The 20,524-nt window shown below is 40.6% G+C and overlaps 1 protein-coding gene across 1 annotated transcript in view; it reads right to left on the reverse strand.

Annotated features, from left to right (window-relative positions):
* LOC308096134 (fibulin-2-like) overlaps positions 1-20,524 on the reverse strand; it is a 91,106-nt gene that overhangs the window by 38,216 nt on the left and 32,366 nt on the right. The window contains exons 5-7 of the mRNA XM_080443431.1: positions 17,838-17,967; positions 10,078-10,294; positions 4,735-4,974 (exon numbers count right to left, since the gene is read on the reverse strand). Of these exons, the coding sequence (XP_080299557.1) occupies positions 4,735-4,974; positions 10,078-10,294; positions 17,838-17,967 (587 nt within the window). The remainder of the gene's footprint in view (positions 1-4,734; positions 4,975-10,077; positions 10,295-17,837; positions 17,968-20,524) is intronic.

The following is a 20,524-nucleotide window of genomic DNA, read 5'->3' on the forward strand; positions in this document are numbered from 1 at the left end:
ATATATATGATATACACACACACACACACACACACACACACAACGCGGGCAGCTGCGCTGCTTCTAGCCCTGATTCAGAGCGTTAGTGGGTACAGCCACACATGTCCGTAAAGCGTCCGTCAAGTTTCCGTACGGACGCCGAAAGTCCCATCCACTCCCATGTTAAGTTTAAAACCGGAAGTACCGTTCCGTTTTTTTTTAACATGGGAGTGGATGGGACCTCCGGCGTCCGTACGGCAACTTGACGGACGCTTTACGGACATGTGTGGCTGTAGTTCACTAACGCTCTGAACCAGGGCTTCGTCCTCTATATGCATGAACCCGAAGTTTACAAATTGTACTCTCACGGATGATCCGATCGTCTGATAAAAATATTAAGCATATGCCAAGTTAACTAAAGGTATATAAATGATGCGAGCTAAACATGTTTACTTAATTTCGAAGTTTTATAGTTAAACGTTATGATGAAAGTCCCCAGTTCCTCTCACAAAGTGACAGCTGTTGCGCTCGCCATGTTTATGAATGGTTAAAACATCTTTTGAAACTAGCAGATCTACAAGCTCACAACGCTTCACAAGCTTGTAGATCTGCTATTTTCAAAAGATTTTAATACATATTAATTTTGGGAAATGGGACATTCTGCATTCCTTTTGGTATTTTAAGTATATTTAATTTACTTGCATAATGGGGACACTTTAGTGTTTTATTTACCTTGCAGATGCCAACTCACCACTGTAATTTCATTCATAAATATATTATTCAAAAGTTGTATTTGGAGTGGACTGCTTCAGGACATCTGACAGTTGCCTCTGGTATTTTTATGATCCATTTCACTTTCGCAAAGGGTGTTTAAACTGCAGTGTAGTGTAGGACAGCCCTACGTAGTTTACGTAGGCTTTACGTAGACTTCGTCCAGGAGGTCTTTACGTCTATGCTGTCTCACGAATGTAGTTTTAGCACACACGTAACGAGAACCTACGACGATGGTATCTCCTGAAGCCAGTTTAGGTGGCACGTTGGGCACACACAGCTGCTACTAACGAAGATAGGGCGTGGCGGGGTTGCTACTGCGCAGGTGCCTGGAGGCTCTCACGCAGCTTCTAGGCTACGCAGGAGCTCAAATTCGTTTGGGAAACCTGGCCAATGTCTGGTGACATCGAAATTCAATTAATGGGCTAAAACTGCATGGGCGGAACAAGTTCAGAAAATGAAAGCTTCACAGAACCAACTAATGCCAAGACTTTATGGCCATACTTCATATTGGGACAGTATCAGGATTGGTTTTGAAAAGCAGTGTGCATACGTGGGTTTGTTAGTGCTGGTTTTCTCTGCTGTCCAATAAACCCATTCATTAAATCTAGTCCAGTGGTGTAAAGTAACTAAGTGCATTTACTCAAGTACTGTACTTAACACATCGGGTGCCAAACACGGTCTGAACCGTGTTTGCACAGAGTAGCGCTTCGGTGCCGAACACGGTCTGAACCGTGTTTTCAGTCTTTTTTTTTTTTTTCCACACGGGAGGGGCTGGAGCAGCTCTGGAATCACCCATGGTGATTCTGAGAAGGAAAGGACAGATGGATCACCGTGCCAAAAAACATGGCTCCCATCCGCTTCCGTTCCATCTCCTTCTCTAAACCCCCTATAACTCCGAAACTTTTTACGCTGGGGAAAACGACTCATTTTGTATGCACGATCGCTCCGCCATTGTTACTCGCGTGAGAGATGTTATCGTTCCAGGCGTTAGCCAGGACCATCGGGCAAAATGGAGGCATGCTTTTTTTCACATGGAATGCACGTCGTGGAGTCTACAATTTAAACAGCGCTGCGCAGCTCAACGGTGAGATTTCGGCACAGAATGTAATCTGTTATTATAAAATGCTGGCACCCAATGTGTTAAGTACAATTTGAGTTATTTTTTACTTTACTGGAGTATTTCCAATTTTTTATACTTTTACTTCTACTCCACTACATCTCAGAGGCAAATATTGTACTTTTACAATTATTTGAAAATTTTAGTAACTAAACTTGTCGATCTGCTATTTGATGTTTGTACTGTTACTTTAAGTACATTTTGATACCAATACTTTTGTACTTTTACTCAAGTAACATTTTGAACACAGGCCTTTTACTTTTTATGTTTTATGGTATTGCTACTTTCACTTAAGTAAAATATCTTAAGTAATAAGTACTTATTCCACCACTGGAATCTACTTACTGCGCAGATATCTTGGTCACTTGTTCTTGTTTTTGTTACTTGAAGATTTGTTTTTGTCTCGAACCATGAATGTTAAAGAATGTTATTTAGATAGCATGTTGTTTTCACAAAAGGCTAGGTTCACTGTTTAGTTTACCTTGTAGCCTAGTTTCTTTGAGACACTACATTTTTCTCTCCACACTCTACTCAGTATGTGAGTATTTACCTCGTTGTTTGTTGACTAGGGTTCATGCTCACTCTGCTATTCGGATCTCGCATTGTTAACCCATTAAGACCGGGAACGCACCTGTGTAATATTTTTTATTTCTTTGGCAACTCAAATAAATATATTCGAGTAACTAAAGATTCGCAAAAAAACCCACGATTTCCCCCCAAAAAATTGCAGATATACAAGCGGCACTGAGTGCCGCGCTATGAGCTTGTAGATCTGCATTTTTATTTTATTTGTATTGTGAAAATTTGTGCAAATCTTTAGTTTGAATACAGTATATTTCAATTACAAATGTTCGCTTTAAAAAATATATATATATATTCAAAGATGTGCACATCGATTTCATGATTTTTCAAAAACGATTTTTCAAAAACGATTTTTCAAAAACGATTTTTCAAAAACGATTTTTCAAAAACGATTTTTCAAAAATATCAGATGTACAAGCTCATAGCACGGCACTCTGTGCCGCACTATGAGCTTGTAGATCTGCTATTTTTGAACAGCCAAAGTAATCTAAAAATTACACAGACGCGCTCCCGGTCTTTAATGGGTTAAGACGCTCTGGATAAGAGCTAAATGCCTGCATTATAAATTGTAATTGTAATTTGGAGTTTAGATTTCCCCAGACGCATCGGTTGGCAGAGATCTCTGATTATCTGGCTGTGTGTGAGACTACACAGCCATCGTATATAAACCAGTGGTTCTCAGACCTTTTCAACTCAAGGACACCCAAAATTGATTTGTATTTGGCTGCGGGAACTAGACAAGTCTTCTGGCGTGCCAACAGAAATTACGCCCCCACCGTTTTTCTGTAAACATACTTTTTTACTGCTCCTAGTATCGACGATTTCTTGCATAGTATCGAATGTCTTTATATTATGTCTTGATGAATTGAATACATAGGACCACGATGGAAACAAGCCCACAGGGCCTTCTGTGTTATCCTTTTAGCATTATTGTAAAACTGTACCTGTAAACAAAACTCCCATCTGAAAGTATTTTTGGCTCTATGAACAGCAGCCATATTGTCACTTCCTTCACAGGTGTTACCAATGATACTAATGAAGGCTCTGTTCCATTTAGTGTAGCACAGTGGTTTCCACGACCCCCATAACTCTGAGAGTGTACAAATGGAACCAAATGGACCCTTACGGGTCCATTTGGTTCCATTTGTACACTCTCAGAGTTACACACCCGTAAGGGGACATTTGGAGGCCCATGAGGGTCCCTGGACCCCAACTTTAGACCCACTGGTGTAGCAGAGTGTTTCCAGTGAGCCAACATGCACAATATCAGCACCCTGACTCTGTTTGACCAAGAATGGAACAGAGCCTTCATTAGTATCATTGGCAACACCTGTGAATGTCTTCACAATATCGCTGCTGTGTGCAAAGATAACGTAGTGTATTGTGAAAACAGTAACTAGCATAGATCCCTGAGGGACACCAGTCAATTAAGTATAGGGTTTAAGCGGTCCAGTACTTGAGTAAATCATTAGACTCATAGCATCATTTCCAAGTCATATTTTGGCCAAATTGTGCTTATCTCTGCTGTCCTAACACTGCTGATTCACAGTGCATTATTGGCAACAAACATCAGAATACTTGTTTACAATCCAAAATCACTATCTGCCTAAGTCAAAGAGATGACATAGGCAGATATGATCTTGGAATATAACAAGTATTCTGATAGGCTTAGGACATAGGCAATAATAATGCTCAGTGAATCAGCAGTGTAGAGTTAGGCAGATAGTAGCCTCGGAAACCCAGGCTTTTTTTTTTGTTTCAAAAGAAAAAAAGCCTGGGGGAGCCATGCAGGAACGATGGTCTTGGACCTTGTTATCTCCTAACCAATCAGAGTGCAGAGGGGCGTCGCTCTAAATTTGGTGACGTCAGCGTGCTCCGTGCACAGGCCGAGGGGGGGAGGGGAGGGGAGGCGGGGACATAGATTGGTGAAGCAATAGGAAGCCACGCACAAATCCGGGCGGCTGTGTTTGGGTCCGCCCTTCAAGACCATGGATTGAGCTCGTAGCCTCAGGCTAGGCAGATAGTGATCCCAAACTTTTTAGCTCGAGACCCATCGCGGCGTGTTGTGAGCTTGTAGATCTACTATTTTCACTACTTTTTTTTAATATAATTTATGGAATTTCTTAGAAATCTTTTTATTATTATTCATTTATGAAAATTATAAAAAAAAAATCTCTATTCATTTTGAAATAATAATTAAAAACAAAATGTAGGAAACAAAAAGATTAAGGGGAATTTACTCCCCGGACCCACTATTTGAGAACCAGTAGACCGTACTGTACCTGAGGCACACGTGAGGCCGTCCTCCTGCAGAGAGTACCCTGGGAAGCATTGGCAGCGGTAGGACCCGACGGTGTTGATGCACCGGTGGTGGCACAGCGAGCCCTGGTAGAGCAGACACTCATCCATGTCCTCCACCTCTGGAGGGATCTGCACCACCGCGTTCTCCCTCTCCTGCTCCTCCTGCTCCTCCTCCTCCTCCCCGATGGAGAAGGCCTCCTTAGGGAACGGGCTGTCGGACACTGCATGATGAGACAAAACCCACCGGATTTAGAACAAAACAATGGGAAAAAGTTCTCATTATAACTGCTATGCCAACAAAATGTGGAATGCCCTGACAACACCCATTGACCCATTAAGACCGGGAACGCATCTGTGTAATTTTAAGATTTCTTTGGGCTATTCAAAAATAGCAGATATACAAGCTCATATGAGCTTGTAGATCTGCTATTTTTGAAAGAAAATCGTGAAAATGTGTGCAAATCTTTGAATATAGATATTTTTTTAAAGCAAACATTCGCAACTCAAATCTTTGCTTCTGGGGGTGGGGGTCCCTGGAACAAAAATATTTTTAGATGGGGGTCCGCGACCAAATACATATCATTTTGGTGGTCCTTGACATTGGAAAAAGTTTGAGAACCACTGATATTAGAGCAACATAGGATTTAGAAGACATTTTGTACAATCCCCAGAAGCAAAGGTTTGAGTTAACACATTGACTGCCAGAGTTTATTCATAATGTACTCACCCCTGTGCCAGCAATTTGCGTGTTTTTTTATTTTTTTGTTTTGTAATTTTTCATTCAAATAAATTCTCTGATTGTGGTGTTAAGCACGTACGACAGTTCCACCAGTAGAGAGCAGTAAATCCACACATTGATCACCTCGCTCGCCCCCTCCCAAACAGGCCCACGTCAGATCCGGTCATTCACCGGATGTTATGTTTTCGACAATCCCTGATCCGCTGATCGGCCTGAAAACGATGTGATACACGAAGACGATGACTGTTAGTCACCCGGACCAAAGAAAATAGAAGTTGAGCTGTCCGTTCGTTTTTTATACCGTGTGAAAAACCGTGTTTTTCCCTATTCTGGCCGAAAATGACCGGAGAAAAACAATGTGACCCGGAAATGATTTTTTTTTATATACATCCGGCTCCGGGTGAGTGTGACGTAAGTGGAAAACGAAAGTGCTGATGAGAAATAAACAGAGCCGTGCGATCACAGATTAAACAATGAAAATTCAAAAGAACGCATCAATGCGTTCTTTTGAATTGCTGGCACGCAAGCGATGGATTTGAAAGAACGCATCGATGCGATCTTGGCAATCAATGTGTTAAAATGTTCGCTTTAAAAATATATATTCAAATATTTGCAAAATAAAACAGCAGATCTACAAGCCAAAGACATCTAAAATGACACAGATGCGTTCCCAGATTGAATGAAACAATGTTTAACACTGGTTTCTTTCTAAATTGGCCTGAAAAAACACCTATCATGAGACCACAAGGGGAGGTATGAACATAATTTTCCCATCTCTCACGTACATATAGTGTTTGTATTTGTTGATGACATGTATTATTGTATGCTATGTTGATGAATTGAATACACAATGGAAACAAGTCCCCCAGGACCCTTTTGTGTTATCCTTTTAAATGTAATGTCTTCCTGTACCACATGCTGTTTTCACAATATTTATCTGTGCAAAGGAGTCAAACTAAATGTAATGCCTCAACTCCTACAATTCTAAGTGCTTGTCAGGGTGGGGGGTCCCCAGTTCAAATATGATATTTTTTTTTGGGGGGGGGGTCCCCAGTTTGAGGCCTGAAAAGGTTGAAAACCACTGCTTTACTAGTAGTAGTGAAGAGGAGACCTGTTAAGCTCCATTCATACTTTGTCACACGATGGTGGCGTGTGGTGGAAATAGCAGACCTACAAGCTCACAGAGTGTGACCCCGTCACGCGACGGAGCATAAATTAGGCTTCAGATGGTACTAGGTACTAACTAAGCAGTGGTGGAAAAAGTACTCAAATGTTTTACTTAAGTAAAAGTATCAATACTGCAATGTAGACTCTGTTACAAGTAAAAGTCCGGAATAAAAAATGTGCTTTAGTGAAAGTACAAAAGTATTGGTATCAAAATATCCTTAAAGTACCAAAAGTAAAAGTACTAAAATGGCCTAGGTATAAAATAGGGCTAAAGTGGTTAATGTATGTTTTATAATGTAATAATTGATATCTGCAAAGTAACTAGTAACTAAGTTTAAAAAAAATTGTAGTGGAGTAAAAGTACAATATTTGCCTCTGAGATGTAGTGGAGTAGAAGTAAAAGTATAGACAATTGGAAATGCTCCACTAAAGTAAAAGTACCTAAAAATTGTACTTAATTAAGTACAGTACTTGAGTAAATGTACTTAGTTACTTAATACCACTGGTACTAAGTATTCTCAAACTTTTTTATAATGCCAGGACCCCCATTTTGTGAGCAAAGGTTTTTGGCGACGCCACCCTTGATTTATAGTGCAATCTGCAATGTCAAAGTTGAAATAAAACGTATAGAAAATAGAGCATTGGTATAGCCTTGAATAGGAATATGTTTTAGAATGCATTTACAACACTGTGAGATTCCTGCTGATGTTGTGTTTTATCAAAGTAGTTTAAAAGCTACGGAAAAAGTGTTTCCATACACATTTTATCCTATATGCTGCCAGAGCCTTAATGAAAGACAAAAACAAAATAAAATGCCTTCACAGGCTATGCTTTTCAAAAACAAATAATAATAATAACATCTCAAATGTATACAGCACTTTTCTGAGAACCCAAAGACGCTTTACATGGGGGGCCATGAGAAAACAACCAAATAAAAACCAAATTTATTAGGGGGACAAAACACTAAGACTAAGGAATAAAATCAATAAAAACAGTGGAAAGAAGAAAAAGAAGGGGGGGTGGGTGGAGTTAGCTGGGCAAATTATTCCCCAGCTAATATTATAGCGATATTGAAGAGGTGGGTTTTGAGGTTGGGTTTTGAAGGATTGGAGGGTGGGGGGCATCTCTGAGAGTTTTGGGGGAGTGCATTCCACAGGGTTTGGGGCAGCAAAAGCAAAAGCTCTGTCGCCCAAGGTACGGTACTTGGTACTGTAATAAAACACACTGAATGGGAAGGATATATTTTTTATTGTTTTCAGTTGTCAATGTGGCGACCCCACTGTCACCTTCCCACAACCCTACTTGGGGTGCCGACCCATAGTTTGAGAACCTCTGAATTAGAGTATTATATTGTATCTTGTTAGAGGGGTGAACTATAGGGTATTAGTATTATATTGTACCTTGTTAGAAGGGTGAACTAGGATATTGTACTGTATACGTTGTTCTGGCAGGGCATTGAAGCGCACCATCTCTTTTCTCTTTTTTTTCCTCTCTCTTTTTTTCGTCAGAGTTGGGAGCCCTCGCTACCATGAATGCCTCCCTTTAAGCAGCCAGAGTAAAGTAAAGGGATCGTCTTTTGTGTGAATCTGTGCTTTGCTCTGGCAGTGCAGTCAGTGGGTGTGTATTTCATTACCGCTCTTTGAAACGTCTCTCTTGTGGAGTGTCCTGGCAGGGAGCTGGGCTGTGCACAATGCTTTCGCTACATTAGCTGTGCACCGAGTTGAGAGTGTGTGTGTCAGGTGTGTGTGTGTGTGTCAGGTATGTGTGTGTCAGGTATGTGTGTGTCATGTGTGTGTGTGTGTGTGTGTGTGTGTGTGTGTGTGTGTGCGTGTGCGTGTGCGTGTGCGTGTGCGTGTGCGTGTGCGTGTGCGTGTGCGTGCAGGTGTATTACTACACCTGTGGCCGCCAAATTGTCCCCACAAGTTCAGTCGAATTTGAGAAATACACATTTTAAGGACAATTTTCCTTGTCCTCATGCAAGATAAACGGTTGTTTTTAACAAAAGACAACAACGCAAAATAACAAAACAGTTTGTCACACCTGCAGCCCGTAATCTGACTCTGAATTTTTGACTCCCGACCTCTCTTTTAACAGACAACAGTCGTCCAATCCTGTTACTTTCAGTTGAGGAACATTGCCGAAAATCAAGTCATTCGTGTCAGCCCCCTGACCTGGAAAAGGTCATTCATGCCCTCACATCGTCACGCCTTGATTACTGCAACTCCCTCTACTCCGGCCTTATAGCAAGAAAGTCACATCCCGCCTGCAACTGATAGTGATACAGAACTCTGCTGCTATAGACTGCTTACTAATACGAAGAAACGGGACCATATCACACCCATAATAGCCGCCCTTAAGTGGCTGCCTGTGAGCTCCAGGAGCTCTACTTATTACTTATCAGTGGTGTAAAGTAACTAAGTACATGTACTCAATTTTGAGGTGTTTGTATACTTTACTTGAGTATTTCCAATACTTTTACTTCTACTCCACTACATCTCAGAGGCAAATATTGTGCTTTTACTCCACTACAATTATTTGAAAACTCTAGTTACTAGTTACTTACTATTTTGATAATTATTACAAAACATACATCACCCACTTCAGCCCTATATACATTTCGGCCATTTGAAAATAGCAGATCTACAAGCTCACAATGCGTCGCACCTTCAAAAGATTTTCATACATTTTGTTACCAATACTTTTGTACTTTTACTCAAGTAAATTTTGAATTCCCGACTTTTACTTGTTACAGAGTATTTCTACATTGCAGTATTGATACTTTTACAAACACTGTAACAAATGTGAGTACTTTTTCCACCACTGATAGTTTGCACAGTTTCAATATTGATTGGACTGATGATTCTTGGTTCTTGGTTTACCTATGATACTAGATTACCATTTCTATGCAATTGAGGTATTACCTTGTGTTTATCTAGCTTACTGCAAATTGCTCTGGATCCATTAAGACCTGGAACTGTGTCATTTTTAGATTTGAGCTAAAAAGCATTATTTTACAGTTTGGCTATTCAAAAATAGCAGATATACAAGCTCATAGCGCGGCACCGAGTGCCGCGCTACGAGCTTGTAGATCTGCTATTTTTGAAAAATCGTGAAAATGTGTGCAAATCTTTGAATATATATATTTTTAAAGCGAACATTTTTAACTCAAATCTTTGCTTCTGGGCGGGTCCCTGGAACAAAATATTTTGATGGGGGTCCGTGGCCAAATATATATAATTTTGGGGGTCCTTGACATGAAAAAGATTGAGAACCACTGATATAGAAACATACGTTTTTCAGAATACTGTTGAGATTTAGGAGACATGTAGAATCGGCTTCAGGTCTCAATGGGTTAAGAGTGTCTGCTAAAATGCCTAAAGTTGTAACATGTGTCTGTGTTGTTGGACAGTGCTGTAACCTTTCTTTGGCATGGCGGTGGGGTCCAGGGAGGGCTTCTCCCTCACGGTGCGCCAGCCGTCTCCTCCTGCGGTGGTCCCCTCCTCCTCCTCCTCCTCCTCTGCCTGGCAACAGCTCAGAAACGCGTGTCTGCACTGGAGGTCCAGGCGGGGGGGAGCCTCACACCCGTGTCCTTCCGCGCGGTACTGCAGGCCCAGAGAACAGCACCTGCAGCACTCCTAGAACCATAGCAAAATAGGGGTTGTTATTATCAGTCAGTGGTGTAAAGTAACTAAGTATGTTTACTCAAGTACTGTACTTGAGAACAATTCTGAGATATTTTTACTTGACTGAAATAATTCAAATTTTCAGTACTTTTACTTCTACTCCACTACATCTCAGAGCCAAATATTGTACTTTTTACTTTTACTAATATTGTACTTTTTACCCTGTTTTATTCATAGGCTATTTGAAAATAGCCGATCTACAAGCTCACAACACATCGCAACTCGTTGTGAGCTTGTAGATCTGCTATTTTCAAACATTTTAGTCATTTTACTTTTGGTACTTTAAGTACATTTTGATACCAATACTTTTGTACTTTTACTCGAGTAAATTTTTTATTCCAGACTTTTACTTGTAACGGAGTATTTCTACATCATTTTACTTAAGTAAAATATCTGAGTACTTTTTCCACCACTGTTATCAGTGATGCCATGTCTGCTTATGCACAAGCTCACAACACGTCACGAATGCGACGCGTTGTGAGCTTGTAGATCGGCCATTTTCAATTGTAGCCTGCAATGTAGCCTATGTAGGTTTAAAACGCTCATGTAGCCTGGTTTTCATAGACCTACTTATTTCTCTCACAAAATCTGGCAACAGTGGTTATTATAGTAGCTAGTATAGGGCAGTGATTCTCAACTTTTTTTTTATTTCACGGACCCCAGTATGATATGCATTAGGCCATGTACCCCCCATTTGCAAGGATTTATTTTTGGGGGACCCCAGTCTACACTGTAAAAAACGATTTGATTCACAATGAAAAACTAAACTAAAACTAAAATTAACAAAAAAAGAGGGGGCGGAACGCAGAAGCATCCTTGTTTAAAGGCATACTAGGTAACGTTTTCAACAAAACTAAAGTTAAATTGTATATCTTTTGTGAGTGGCAAAAGTTTCACAACACCCACTCCATGAATTTCACCCCCGGAAGCCTTTTATTTATATATTTACTATTGAACGGTGAAGGGGGGGACTTTCCCGGGGAAATGACGTCATCTGGCCGGAAAACGGAGGCGGAAATGCACTGGTTTCCTGTTTGGCCAGGAACTAACGCAACGGTTTCCTGTTTGGCCAGGAACTACGCGCTAATAACAAAAAGGAACCTCACGCTGATTTTAAGAGAATGTAGGATTGGAAGATCGAAAAAGAACAGAAAAAGAAAGCACAGCTCATGGTAACTAATGCTCCACTGGCTAAGAGAAACGATCCGTAGATAGTATAAAACAATTAAAAGATCGCTTTTTGAAACGCTTCCGGCTTCCGGTGAAAACGAATGGAATTCTGGGTAATCGAGGACTAAGGAAATTGTATGCAGTGACGGTAGTGACCAGCAGAGGTTGCTAAAAATCGTTATTTGTGATTCTGCATTGTACAACTTTAAGTATTCCCCCATCATATCGGATTGATTGATTGAATTGATTGAATATTTTATTAAACATAAATGTAAAAATAGCACGAGTACAGTCAAACACTTTGTCTAAAAGGATAACACCAAAAAAAGTCCTTGCGGTCTTGTTTCCATTGGGGTCCTAGGTATTCAATTCATCAACATGTAAAATAGCACCAAACATTCAACATTCAGGATGTCCTGGATTCTTTCATCCTACCCTTTTCCAGCTTCTATAAATGAAGGAAAACTAAAACTAAATGTAAAACACTAAACTGAAAAACTATCTCTCTCTCTCTCTCACTCACACACGGTGAACAGTGAGAACTGGAACTCTCTTCCACACTCTGGGTGATAATTTAACCCATTAAGACCGGGAAGGCATTTGTGTAATTTTTTGATTTCTTTGGCTATTCAAAAATAGCAGATCTACGAGCTTGTAGATCTGCTATTTTTTTTTAAATCATGAAAATGTTTCCAAATCTACTAATGTCTTCTAAATCTAAAACAGTTTTTTTTTTAAATGTATGTTGCTATACTACCAGTGGTTCTCAAACTTTTTTCATGTCAAGGACCCCCAAAATTATAGGTATTTGGCCGCGGACCCCCCCCCCCCCCCACCTCGCGGACCCCCCTCAAAATATGTTGTTCCAGGGACCACCCTAGAAGCAAAGATTTGAGTAAAACATTTTGCTTTAAAAATATATATATATATATATATTCTAAGATTTGCACACATTTTCACGATTAAAACAATATATAGCAGATCTACAAGCTCATAGCGCGGCACTCGGTGCCGCGCTATGAGCTTGTAGATCTGCTATTTTTGAATAGAACAAGGGAATCTTAAAATGACACAGATGCGTTCCCGGTCTTAAGGGCTTAATGGACATGATAGATCATGCGGCGCAGCGGAGCGGCTGGCATGTTTGGGGGAAACATTTCAAAATCTGCCTTCGTGGGAAAGACACACACGTGCAGCGGTCCGAAGAGGAAGATAATATTTACTTTGAATTAGGATCGCTGTGCTAAAGGCTGAAATTAGAGCAACTCTCTTGTTCCTCGCTTTCCAAACTTCTCTAGCTCTCTCTGCTCCCCTGTTGCTCTGAGGAACATAATAACAGCCATAAACCTGCTCAGATGTACTGTACTGTACTGTACTACTGTAGTGTGGTTGTACTTTTAGTGTGCACTGCGCAGGTGTTGAAAAGTAAGTACAATTACTCAAGTGCTGTACTTAACCCATTAAGACCCGGAGAAGCATCTGTGTCATTCTTTGATTTGAGCTAAAAATATTTTTTTTTACACTTTGGCTATTGAAAAATAGCAGATCTACAAGCTCATAGCGCGGCACCGAATGCCGCGCTACGAGCTTGTAGATCTGCTATTTTTGAATCAAATCGTGAAAATGTGTGCAAAAACTTTGAATAGATTCTTTTAAGGCGAACATTTGTAACTCAAATCTTTGCTTCTGGGGGTCCCTGGAAATTATTTTTTTTAGATGTGGGGTCCGCGGCCAAATGCATATCATTTTGGGGGTCCTTGACATGAAAAAGTTTGAGAACCACTGACATAAAAACATAAGTTTTTTCAAAAAACTGTTAGGATTTAGAATCGGAACCACTTGGAACCCCAAAAACTAAAACATCTTTATGAATTCAAGGCTTCATGAGGTGTGTAATTGATAGAAAATAAGTCATTTAACCCCTTTAATGGCTTGATTTAATTTGTTGCGCGATACTACGTGCAACAAATAATATGAAGCCCAGGCATTATTTAACAGAAATATGCTAGTTCTTCTCATGTATATCAGTTAACTCATGTTAACTGATATACTGATTTGTATCTGAGTGAGCAGGCACATGCGATTATACACACATTTCACACACATTTCAACTCAACTCAAAGTTTACTTTATAAAGCACATTTAAAATGACAGAAGCCAACCAAAGTTGGGAATGCAAAGAAAGGAATGCAGTTTTATATCAGTTTTTTTTCTAATAATGATGTCTCAATCAGGCAATACGGTACACTTCCCCTTCTTGAGATTCTAATTCCCTTTTCTGTGGAATTTCTTGACCTCCCAGCAACTGACAACATTGATGTGTCGTCATACTGTAGGTCACCAGGTCATTTACTGCACTGTTTCGTCCAAGGACCACCTGTTGAAAACCCTTGTTCTAGGGGGAAAATTAGCCAAAAATAGCCAATCTACAAGCTCACAGTGTGTCGTGTTCGCAAGGCATTGTGCGCTTGTAGATCGGCTATTTTCGGAGAAGAGAGTTGGTGTAGACCGAGAAAGTGTTTAAAGTGCAGTTGTAGCTCTGCTCAAGTCCAGTTCTCTGGGGTTTAAGTGGTACTTTTTCTCTACCTGAGTAAGTCCATTTTTCAATATTTATACTTCACTAGAATCACTACATCTCAGTGGCAAATATTGCACTTTTGACTCCACTACAGTTATTTAAAAACTTTAGTTATGATTTACTTATTAGATTTAGATAATTATTTCAAAACACACCATTAAGACCTGGAACGCATCTGTGTAATTTTTTTATTTGAGCTAAAAAAAAGCATTATTTTACACTTTGGCTATTCAAAAATAGCAGATCTACAAGCTCATAGCGCGGCACCGAGTGCTTGTAGATCTGCTATTTTTGAAAAATCGTGAAAATGTGTGCAAATCTTTGAATATATATATTTATAAAGCGAACATTTGTAACTCAAATCTTTGCTGCTGGGGGGTCCCTGGAACAACATATTTTGAGATGGGGGTCCGCGGGCCAAATACATATACATTTTGGGGGTCCTTGACATTAAAAAAGTTTGAAAAGCGCTGACATAGCAACATAGGATTTAGAGGACATTTTGTAGAATCGGAACCTCAGGTCTTAATGGGTTAAACATTTGAATACAAGCCTTTTACTTGTAAGAGAGTAATGTTTTAATCGTGGGATTGCTACTTTTACATGAGAGTCATTGTTCCACCACTGATAGTGTGGTTGTGCTCTGCCACAGGTATTTTTGAATGGGTAGACACACACAGGCCATCTGTTAATCAGAAGGTCATCGGTTCACCTGTCCTGCAGGCCCGCTCACGTCTTATACGTGTTGAAGTGTCCCTGAGCAAGACACTTGACCCCTAACTGCTCCCTCCCCGAGCCGCTCGTCGTGACTATCTGAGCAGCCATCAGCTGGGTGAAGCTGAAACTGAACTCCCCCCCACGCGGGATTAATCAGGTCTCCCCCTCGTCCGTATAATCTATAATGCCATCAAAGCTACTGTATAGGGATCGTGAAAGCCGAGACATAATGTCTGCACTTAAAGGAGTAGTTCACCCCAAAAAAAAACTTATATTCATGAAGATTTGTTTTGTTTTTGTCGCATTCCTGAGCCAAAAATGTGATGACCGGCGGAAAGATGCTAATGTATCTCCTACCGGAAATACACCCGGTCATATTTTTTGGGGCTCAGGAATGCGTCCAAAAACAAAAAGATCTCCATGAATTCAAGGCTATCATGGGGTGTGTAATTGATAGAAAGTAAGTAATTTTGTGGGCGAACTATCCCTTTAACCACTTTCAACCTTCCGTCCCTACGTTGGACATGTCATCATAGGCGAAGATTTCACCAAAGATTTTCAAAACTTATTTCTTTTAACAAAATACTCAAAAATGTTCCAAAAACACATACAGAAATGTCAAAAAACATTAACAAAAATACATAAACAGCAGCTCTACAAGCTCCCAAGCTCTACACAAGCTGTGATGTGACCTTGCAGATCGGCTATATTTCCGCTATTCATCTTACAAGGAAGTACACTATAGGGTTTGAGTGGTTAAGCCTGGAGCATTATCGTCTCCGTCGGGTGGAAACCTCATATGTCCAAAACTGTTACTTTTCAAGATTCAAATTCAAAAGCATCAAAAGTAGCAGATCTACAAGCTCGATTGTAGATCTGCTACTTTTGATGCTTTTGTGTGACGCTGTAGTGTGATCAAGTAGGGCGTTAATTTACGGGAAAAAAAACCCAACAAAAAGTTAAAATATGGAGATAAGAGGTTTCTGCCCGACAGCGGCGATACGTTGGCCCCCGTGCTACCGAGTGGGTTCAACCGTCTCAGCGGTCTCACTTCAACCTTAAACCCGGCTCAGATGGCAGATGATACGATTATAACATAATTATACGCTACAAATCCACACTCACCATCACTACACCACACACTAGCACTACAGCAACTGGGAAAACCCAGCCGCTCGGTAAAACTACTTGAGACATTACAGTCTCCCCTTCGGGGAAGGTAAAAAGAAAATGCATAAAACTGTGGGAACCTTTGGCCCTCCTGTGGCCCCCGAAGCATTTTGTCTAAATTAAATAAGGTAATTGGATCATGGAGGGGGGGGGGTTCATGTCATGTCATGATGGCTTGATTCGAGGCTTAAATTAATAGATATAAATATTTTTGGAAATGTCAATGGAAAAATGCATTGACTTTTTTCTTCCGGCACCAAAAAAAACAGGAAGTGGGCGGGAACTGCGACGCTCTATACTTAATGAACTGGAGGCGTGTCCACATAAAAACATAATTTTAACAATTTCTGTACACTTTTTTTTTGTTGAAAAAAAGCCTTACATAATAATAATACCTTATGATCAGGTTTTAGGGTTGAAAAATATCATGGCACCCCATCTTTAAGGAGCACTTCTTGCATTTTCAACCTTATCTTCATAGAATTGGTCCTCAGTAAATCTCATTACTAGATAGCACCGTTTTTTTTGTCTACTCGCTCAGAGGAGGGCTGTGGACAGTTCAGTTGTTGGTAAACAACTGAACTGTGAAAGAATATTTCATACTCTTTGTAAATGTTTTATTAATGCAAGAACAATGGCTTCTATTTCAGCATGCTAACTTTCCAGGAAGAGAAAGGCTGTAGTTCAGCTACCAGGGGTCCTTGAAATTAAAAAGGTTGAGAATCTCTGGGTTAAAAAATGCATAATGTACGCATTAACTATGCAAACAGGGGTTGGTTTAGAATATATTCCGCGATAAAAGAATATATTGAATAACATCTATGTAAACGTTAACTTTACAAGACTAGAGGTGGACGGTGAGTGAGATGATTCTCTCTCCCTACATGGCGGGACATATTGCATGACATAGTTACAGTCAACTAAAACACAAGGTGAATGTCCGGCTTCATAAAAATGAAACAGTGCAGTGTTCCATTCGTACCTGGAGTCTAGCACTTAATCAGTTCCAGTGATTTAAATCAGGCTTTCTCCACCGTGCTCAGGGGAATCGTGTCTTTGTTTATAAAGAAAGAAACTGCGCTCATTATATCCTTGGCCTTGGTCCGCTTTCCATTGCGTGACGCAAAAGCAAAAGCTGATACAAGTGTTTGTTGGGTGTTTGTAGGCCCTACACAGTATGTATCAGTGTCTGTCGACAATGACACACACTGTTTGGTGTGTGTCATTGTCTCCGCCAGGGTGAAGGCGTGGCCGAGACTGTGTTTTGCCCCCTGTCTGTCCGTCCGTCCGTGTCCGTGTGTCCGTCCGTCCGTCTGTGAACAGCTAATCTCCTGCACCGTTGGCCCAATTGACGTGAAACTGTGCACGCACACACCCAATTATATTACTCCCACAGATTCTGTCCAAACATCAAATGAATCGATACACATTATCTCTATAGTCCCACTAGGCAGAGGAAGAAATGCCACCCTTTTCACATTGGCCTATTGTACCGCCACTAGGAGGCCGATTTTTGCAAAACACATTTTTGTCCAGACATCATGCAAATCGGTACACATTATGTCTATAGTCATGTGATCAAGACGGATCTGTCCGACTTTTTATAGTCAATCCTGATCGGCTAAGATTGGCATCTAAAGTTTGCAGGAGTGGCCCGTTTTGAACAATATGCCTCAAACATGAACGCAGCGTCCGATTGCAGTGAAAGTTCTCACATGCCTGTTTTAGCGCCACCAGGAGGCCGATTTTTGCAACCTGACCTGGTGGAGACCTGTGCTCCGAGGAGCACTTTTTCTAGAACTTTCCTTACTTTTTGGTGTGTGTCATTACAGTATGTCTGGCGTGTGTCATGGAACTTGCCTTGGCGGGGTCAGCTCCACACGTATCGGTGCCGTCCTCGTCACACGGCGCCCCCTGTCTGGCGGCGTTCACACCCGTCAAGCACCGAGTCTCTCTCAAGGAGCCCAGACAGCACTGCCTCTGGGCCGTCCTGGGACAGAGAAACAAGCAGGAGAATGATTTTCTAACCCTTTATCATCAGCAAACTAGGAGCGATGGTATCTCTCCTAGGTACTGATACAGGGACCCATGAGAATGAAGTGCAGCAGTGTTTGGACTGTGACTGTGACCCAGGTTAGCTGTTCTGCCCGTTTGGCTCGGCTGTAAAGGTGAGTCATGTTTTCACCTTTTCCTTTGAAGTTGAATTAGAGGTTGAAAGAGAAAGTGTTTGTTTTCATCTTTTAGAGAAAAAAAAAAGCCACAAAGCGTATTAACCCATTAAGACCTGAGACCGATTCTACAAAATGTCTTCTAAAACCTAACAGTTTTTTGAAAAAAAAAACCTATGTTGCTGTCAGTGGTTCTCAAACCTTTTCATGTCGAGGACCCCCAAAATGTATTTGGGCGCGGACCCCCATCTCAAATTATTTTGTTCCAGGACCGCCAGAAGCAACGATTTGAGTTACAAATGTTCGCTTTCAAAATATATCTATTCAAAGATTTGCACACATTTTCTCGATTTTTCAAAAATAGCAGATCTACAAGCTCATAGCGCGGCACTCGGTGCCGCGCTACAAGCTTGTAGATCTGCTATTTTTGAATAGCCAAAGTGTAAAATAATGCTTTTAAAAATAAAAAAAGATCTCAATCAAAGAACCTGTTGATGATTGACTGTACCGGTCGTATAGCAACAGAAGCTGAACTTGAACATGACCCATCATGCCAGCTAGACCAGCGGTTTCAACCTTTTCTGGATCAGGGCCCACTTGTAGATCTAAAAAAAAAAAAAAAAGGTTTGCGGCCCACCCATCTGGCCACTTATATGTGTTCATTGGTTCATACTGTAGGTATAGGTCAGGATTACACATTTAAGTTGACGATTAATTGTTTAATTGACGATTAATGATTTAATTGTGTGTTTGGCATTGAGAACTGGAACATATGAAGCCTTTTAGGCTTCGTAATCAAAGATTGCACAGGGCAGATAGAATATACAAATACATTATTGACATATTTAATCATTTTATACATGTAAAACTAGTAATATAAAAAAAAGCAATAATATAAAGAATTTATAAAGAATATAAAATATAATATAAAAAAAGCAGAAATAGCTGACCTACAAGCTTAAAACGCATCACTATTATAGTGCATCACTATAATAGTGACGCATAATCATCACTATTATGATGATTATGCAAAAATAATGATAACGATGAACTCAAATAATTGCGACTAGACGATTATGTAATAATTATGACAGACCTAAATGTAGGTTCGGTATTTGTAGTGCTCCCCCCCCCCTCCCCCCCCCCATCCAGTTATTACACTGGCTCGGGCCCACGGGTTGGGGAATGGCTCAGTAGTAACAACAAAAAACTTTACTTGAACGTGACCCATCATCATCATGCCATGCAGCTACACAGTAACACTGACAGGCCAGGAACTATAGCCCCACCCTAGTGGTCCCCGAGAAGAATGGACCCCTTTTTCAAAGACATGTCATCATAGCCACAGCTACAGCAGTAACAACCAGTGTTGCCATGTCTGCTTATTTGGGACTTTTGGGGACTATTTGTTTCTGTGAAGTCGCTTGTGAATATTTGTAGTTGCGGTTTTTTTTTCGGGCTTGTTTCGAAAGCGTAAGTTGCTTATCTAGGGCTTGCTTCGTAAATGTTGTTTAAACCAGTGGTTCTCAAACATTTTCATGTCAAGGACCCCCAAATGATTATGCAAATTGTGCGCGTATCTGAAAACATGTTGTGCCAGGGGACCCCCGTACCAGATTTGCGTTGTTAAAATGTTTCAAAAGTACTTCAAATGTTTCACTTTTTTCCCCCCCAAGATCTTTTGGTAAATAGCAGATCTACAAGCTCACGATGCGACGCGTTGTGAGCTTGTAGATTGGCTATTTTCAAATAGCCGATGTATATTAGCCCGGCATTGGCCAGACTGATAACGTGGATTCACTCTCACGTTCCTCCTCCGGTATCAGTCTGGACTTCGGCCCATAGGGAGCGAGTGTGAGAAATCAGAAAATGATCGGGCCAATCAGTGACTGCGTTTCAACTGTGAAAAAAGCATCAAAATCTTTTTTTTTATCAGTCTGGCCAATGCCAGGCTAGATGTATAGAAGTTTAAAGTGCTCATGTGGCCTAGTCGCTCCTTTTGGGCTTGTTTTCATAGACCTGGTCGCTTATTTCTCTCGCAAAATCTGGCAACACTGTTAACAATAGCCACTAGTATTAGACATTCTTGCTAACCTGCAGCTGTGTTGACCTTGCTGCTACACGTCTGTGAAAAGCCATTCCCAACCTGTGGGCCGGGTCCCACTGGTGGTGCCGTGCGGATAAGTGGGCCCTCAAATAATTAGGCAAAGCACTAAGATTTTAATCATAATAAAACTTTAATTTTGTTTACATTAAATAATTAATGTGCAAAAAGATTGAATGGTCTTTTTTTCCTTTAACTGTTTTGATACCGATAGTAATTAAAGTATGCTGCAAAATGTGTTCCACTGATCCATGCCAGAACACAATCAATTGATT

This window comes from Gymnoscopelus braueri (assembly GCF_963280865.1).
Source record: "Gymnoscopelus braueri genome assembly, chromosome: 12".
NCBI classification, from domain to species: Eukaryota; Metazoa; Chordata; class Actinopteri; order Myctophiformes; family Myctophidae; genus Gymnoscopelus; species Gymnoscopelus braueri.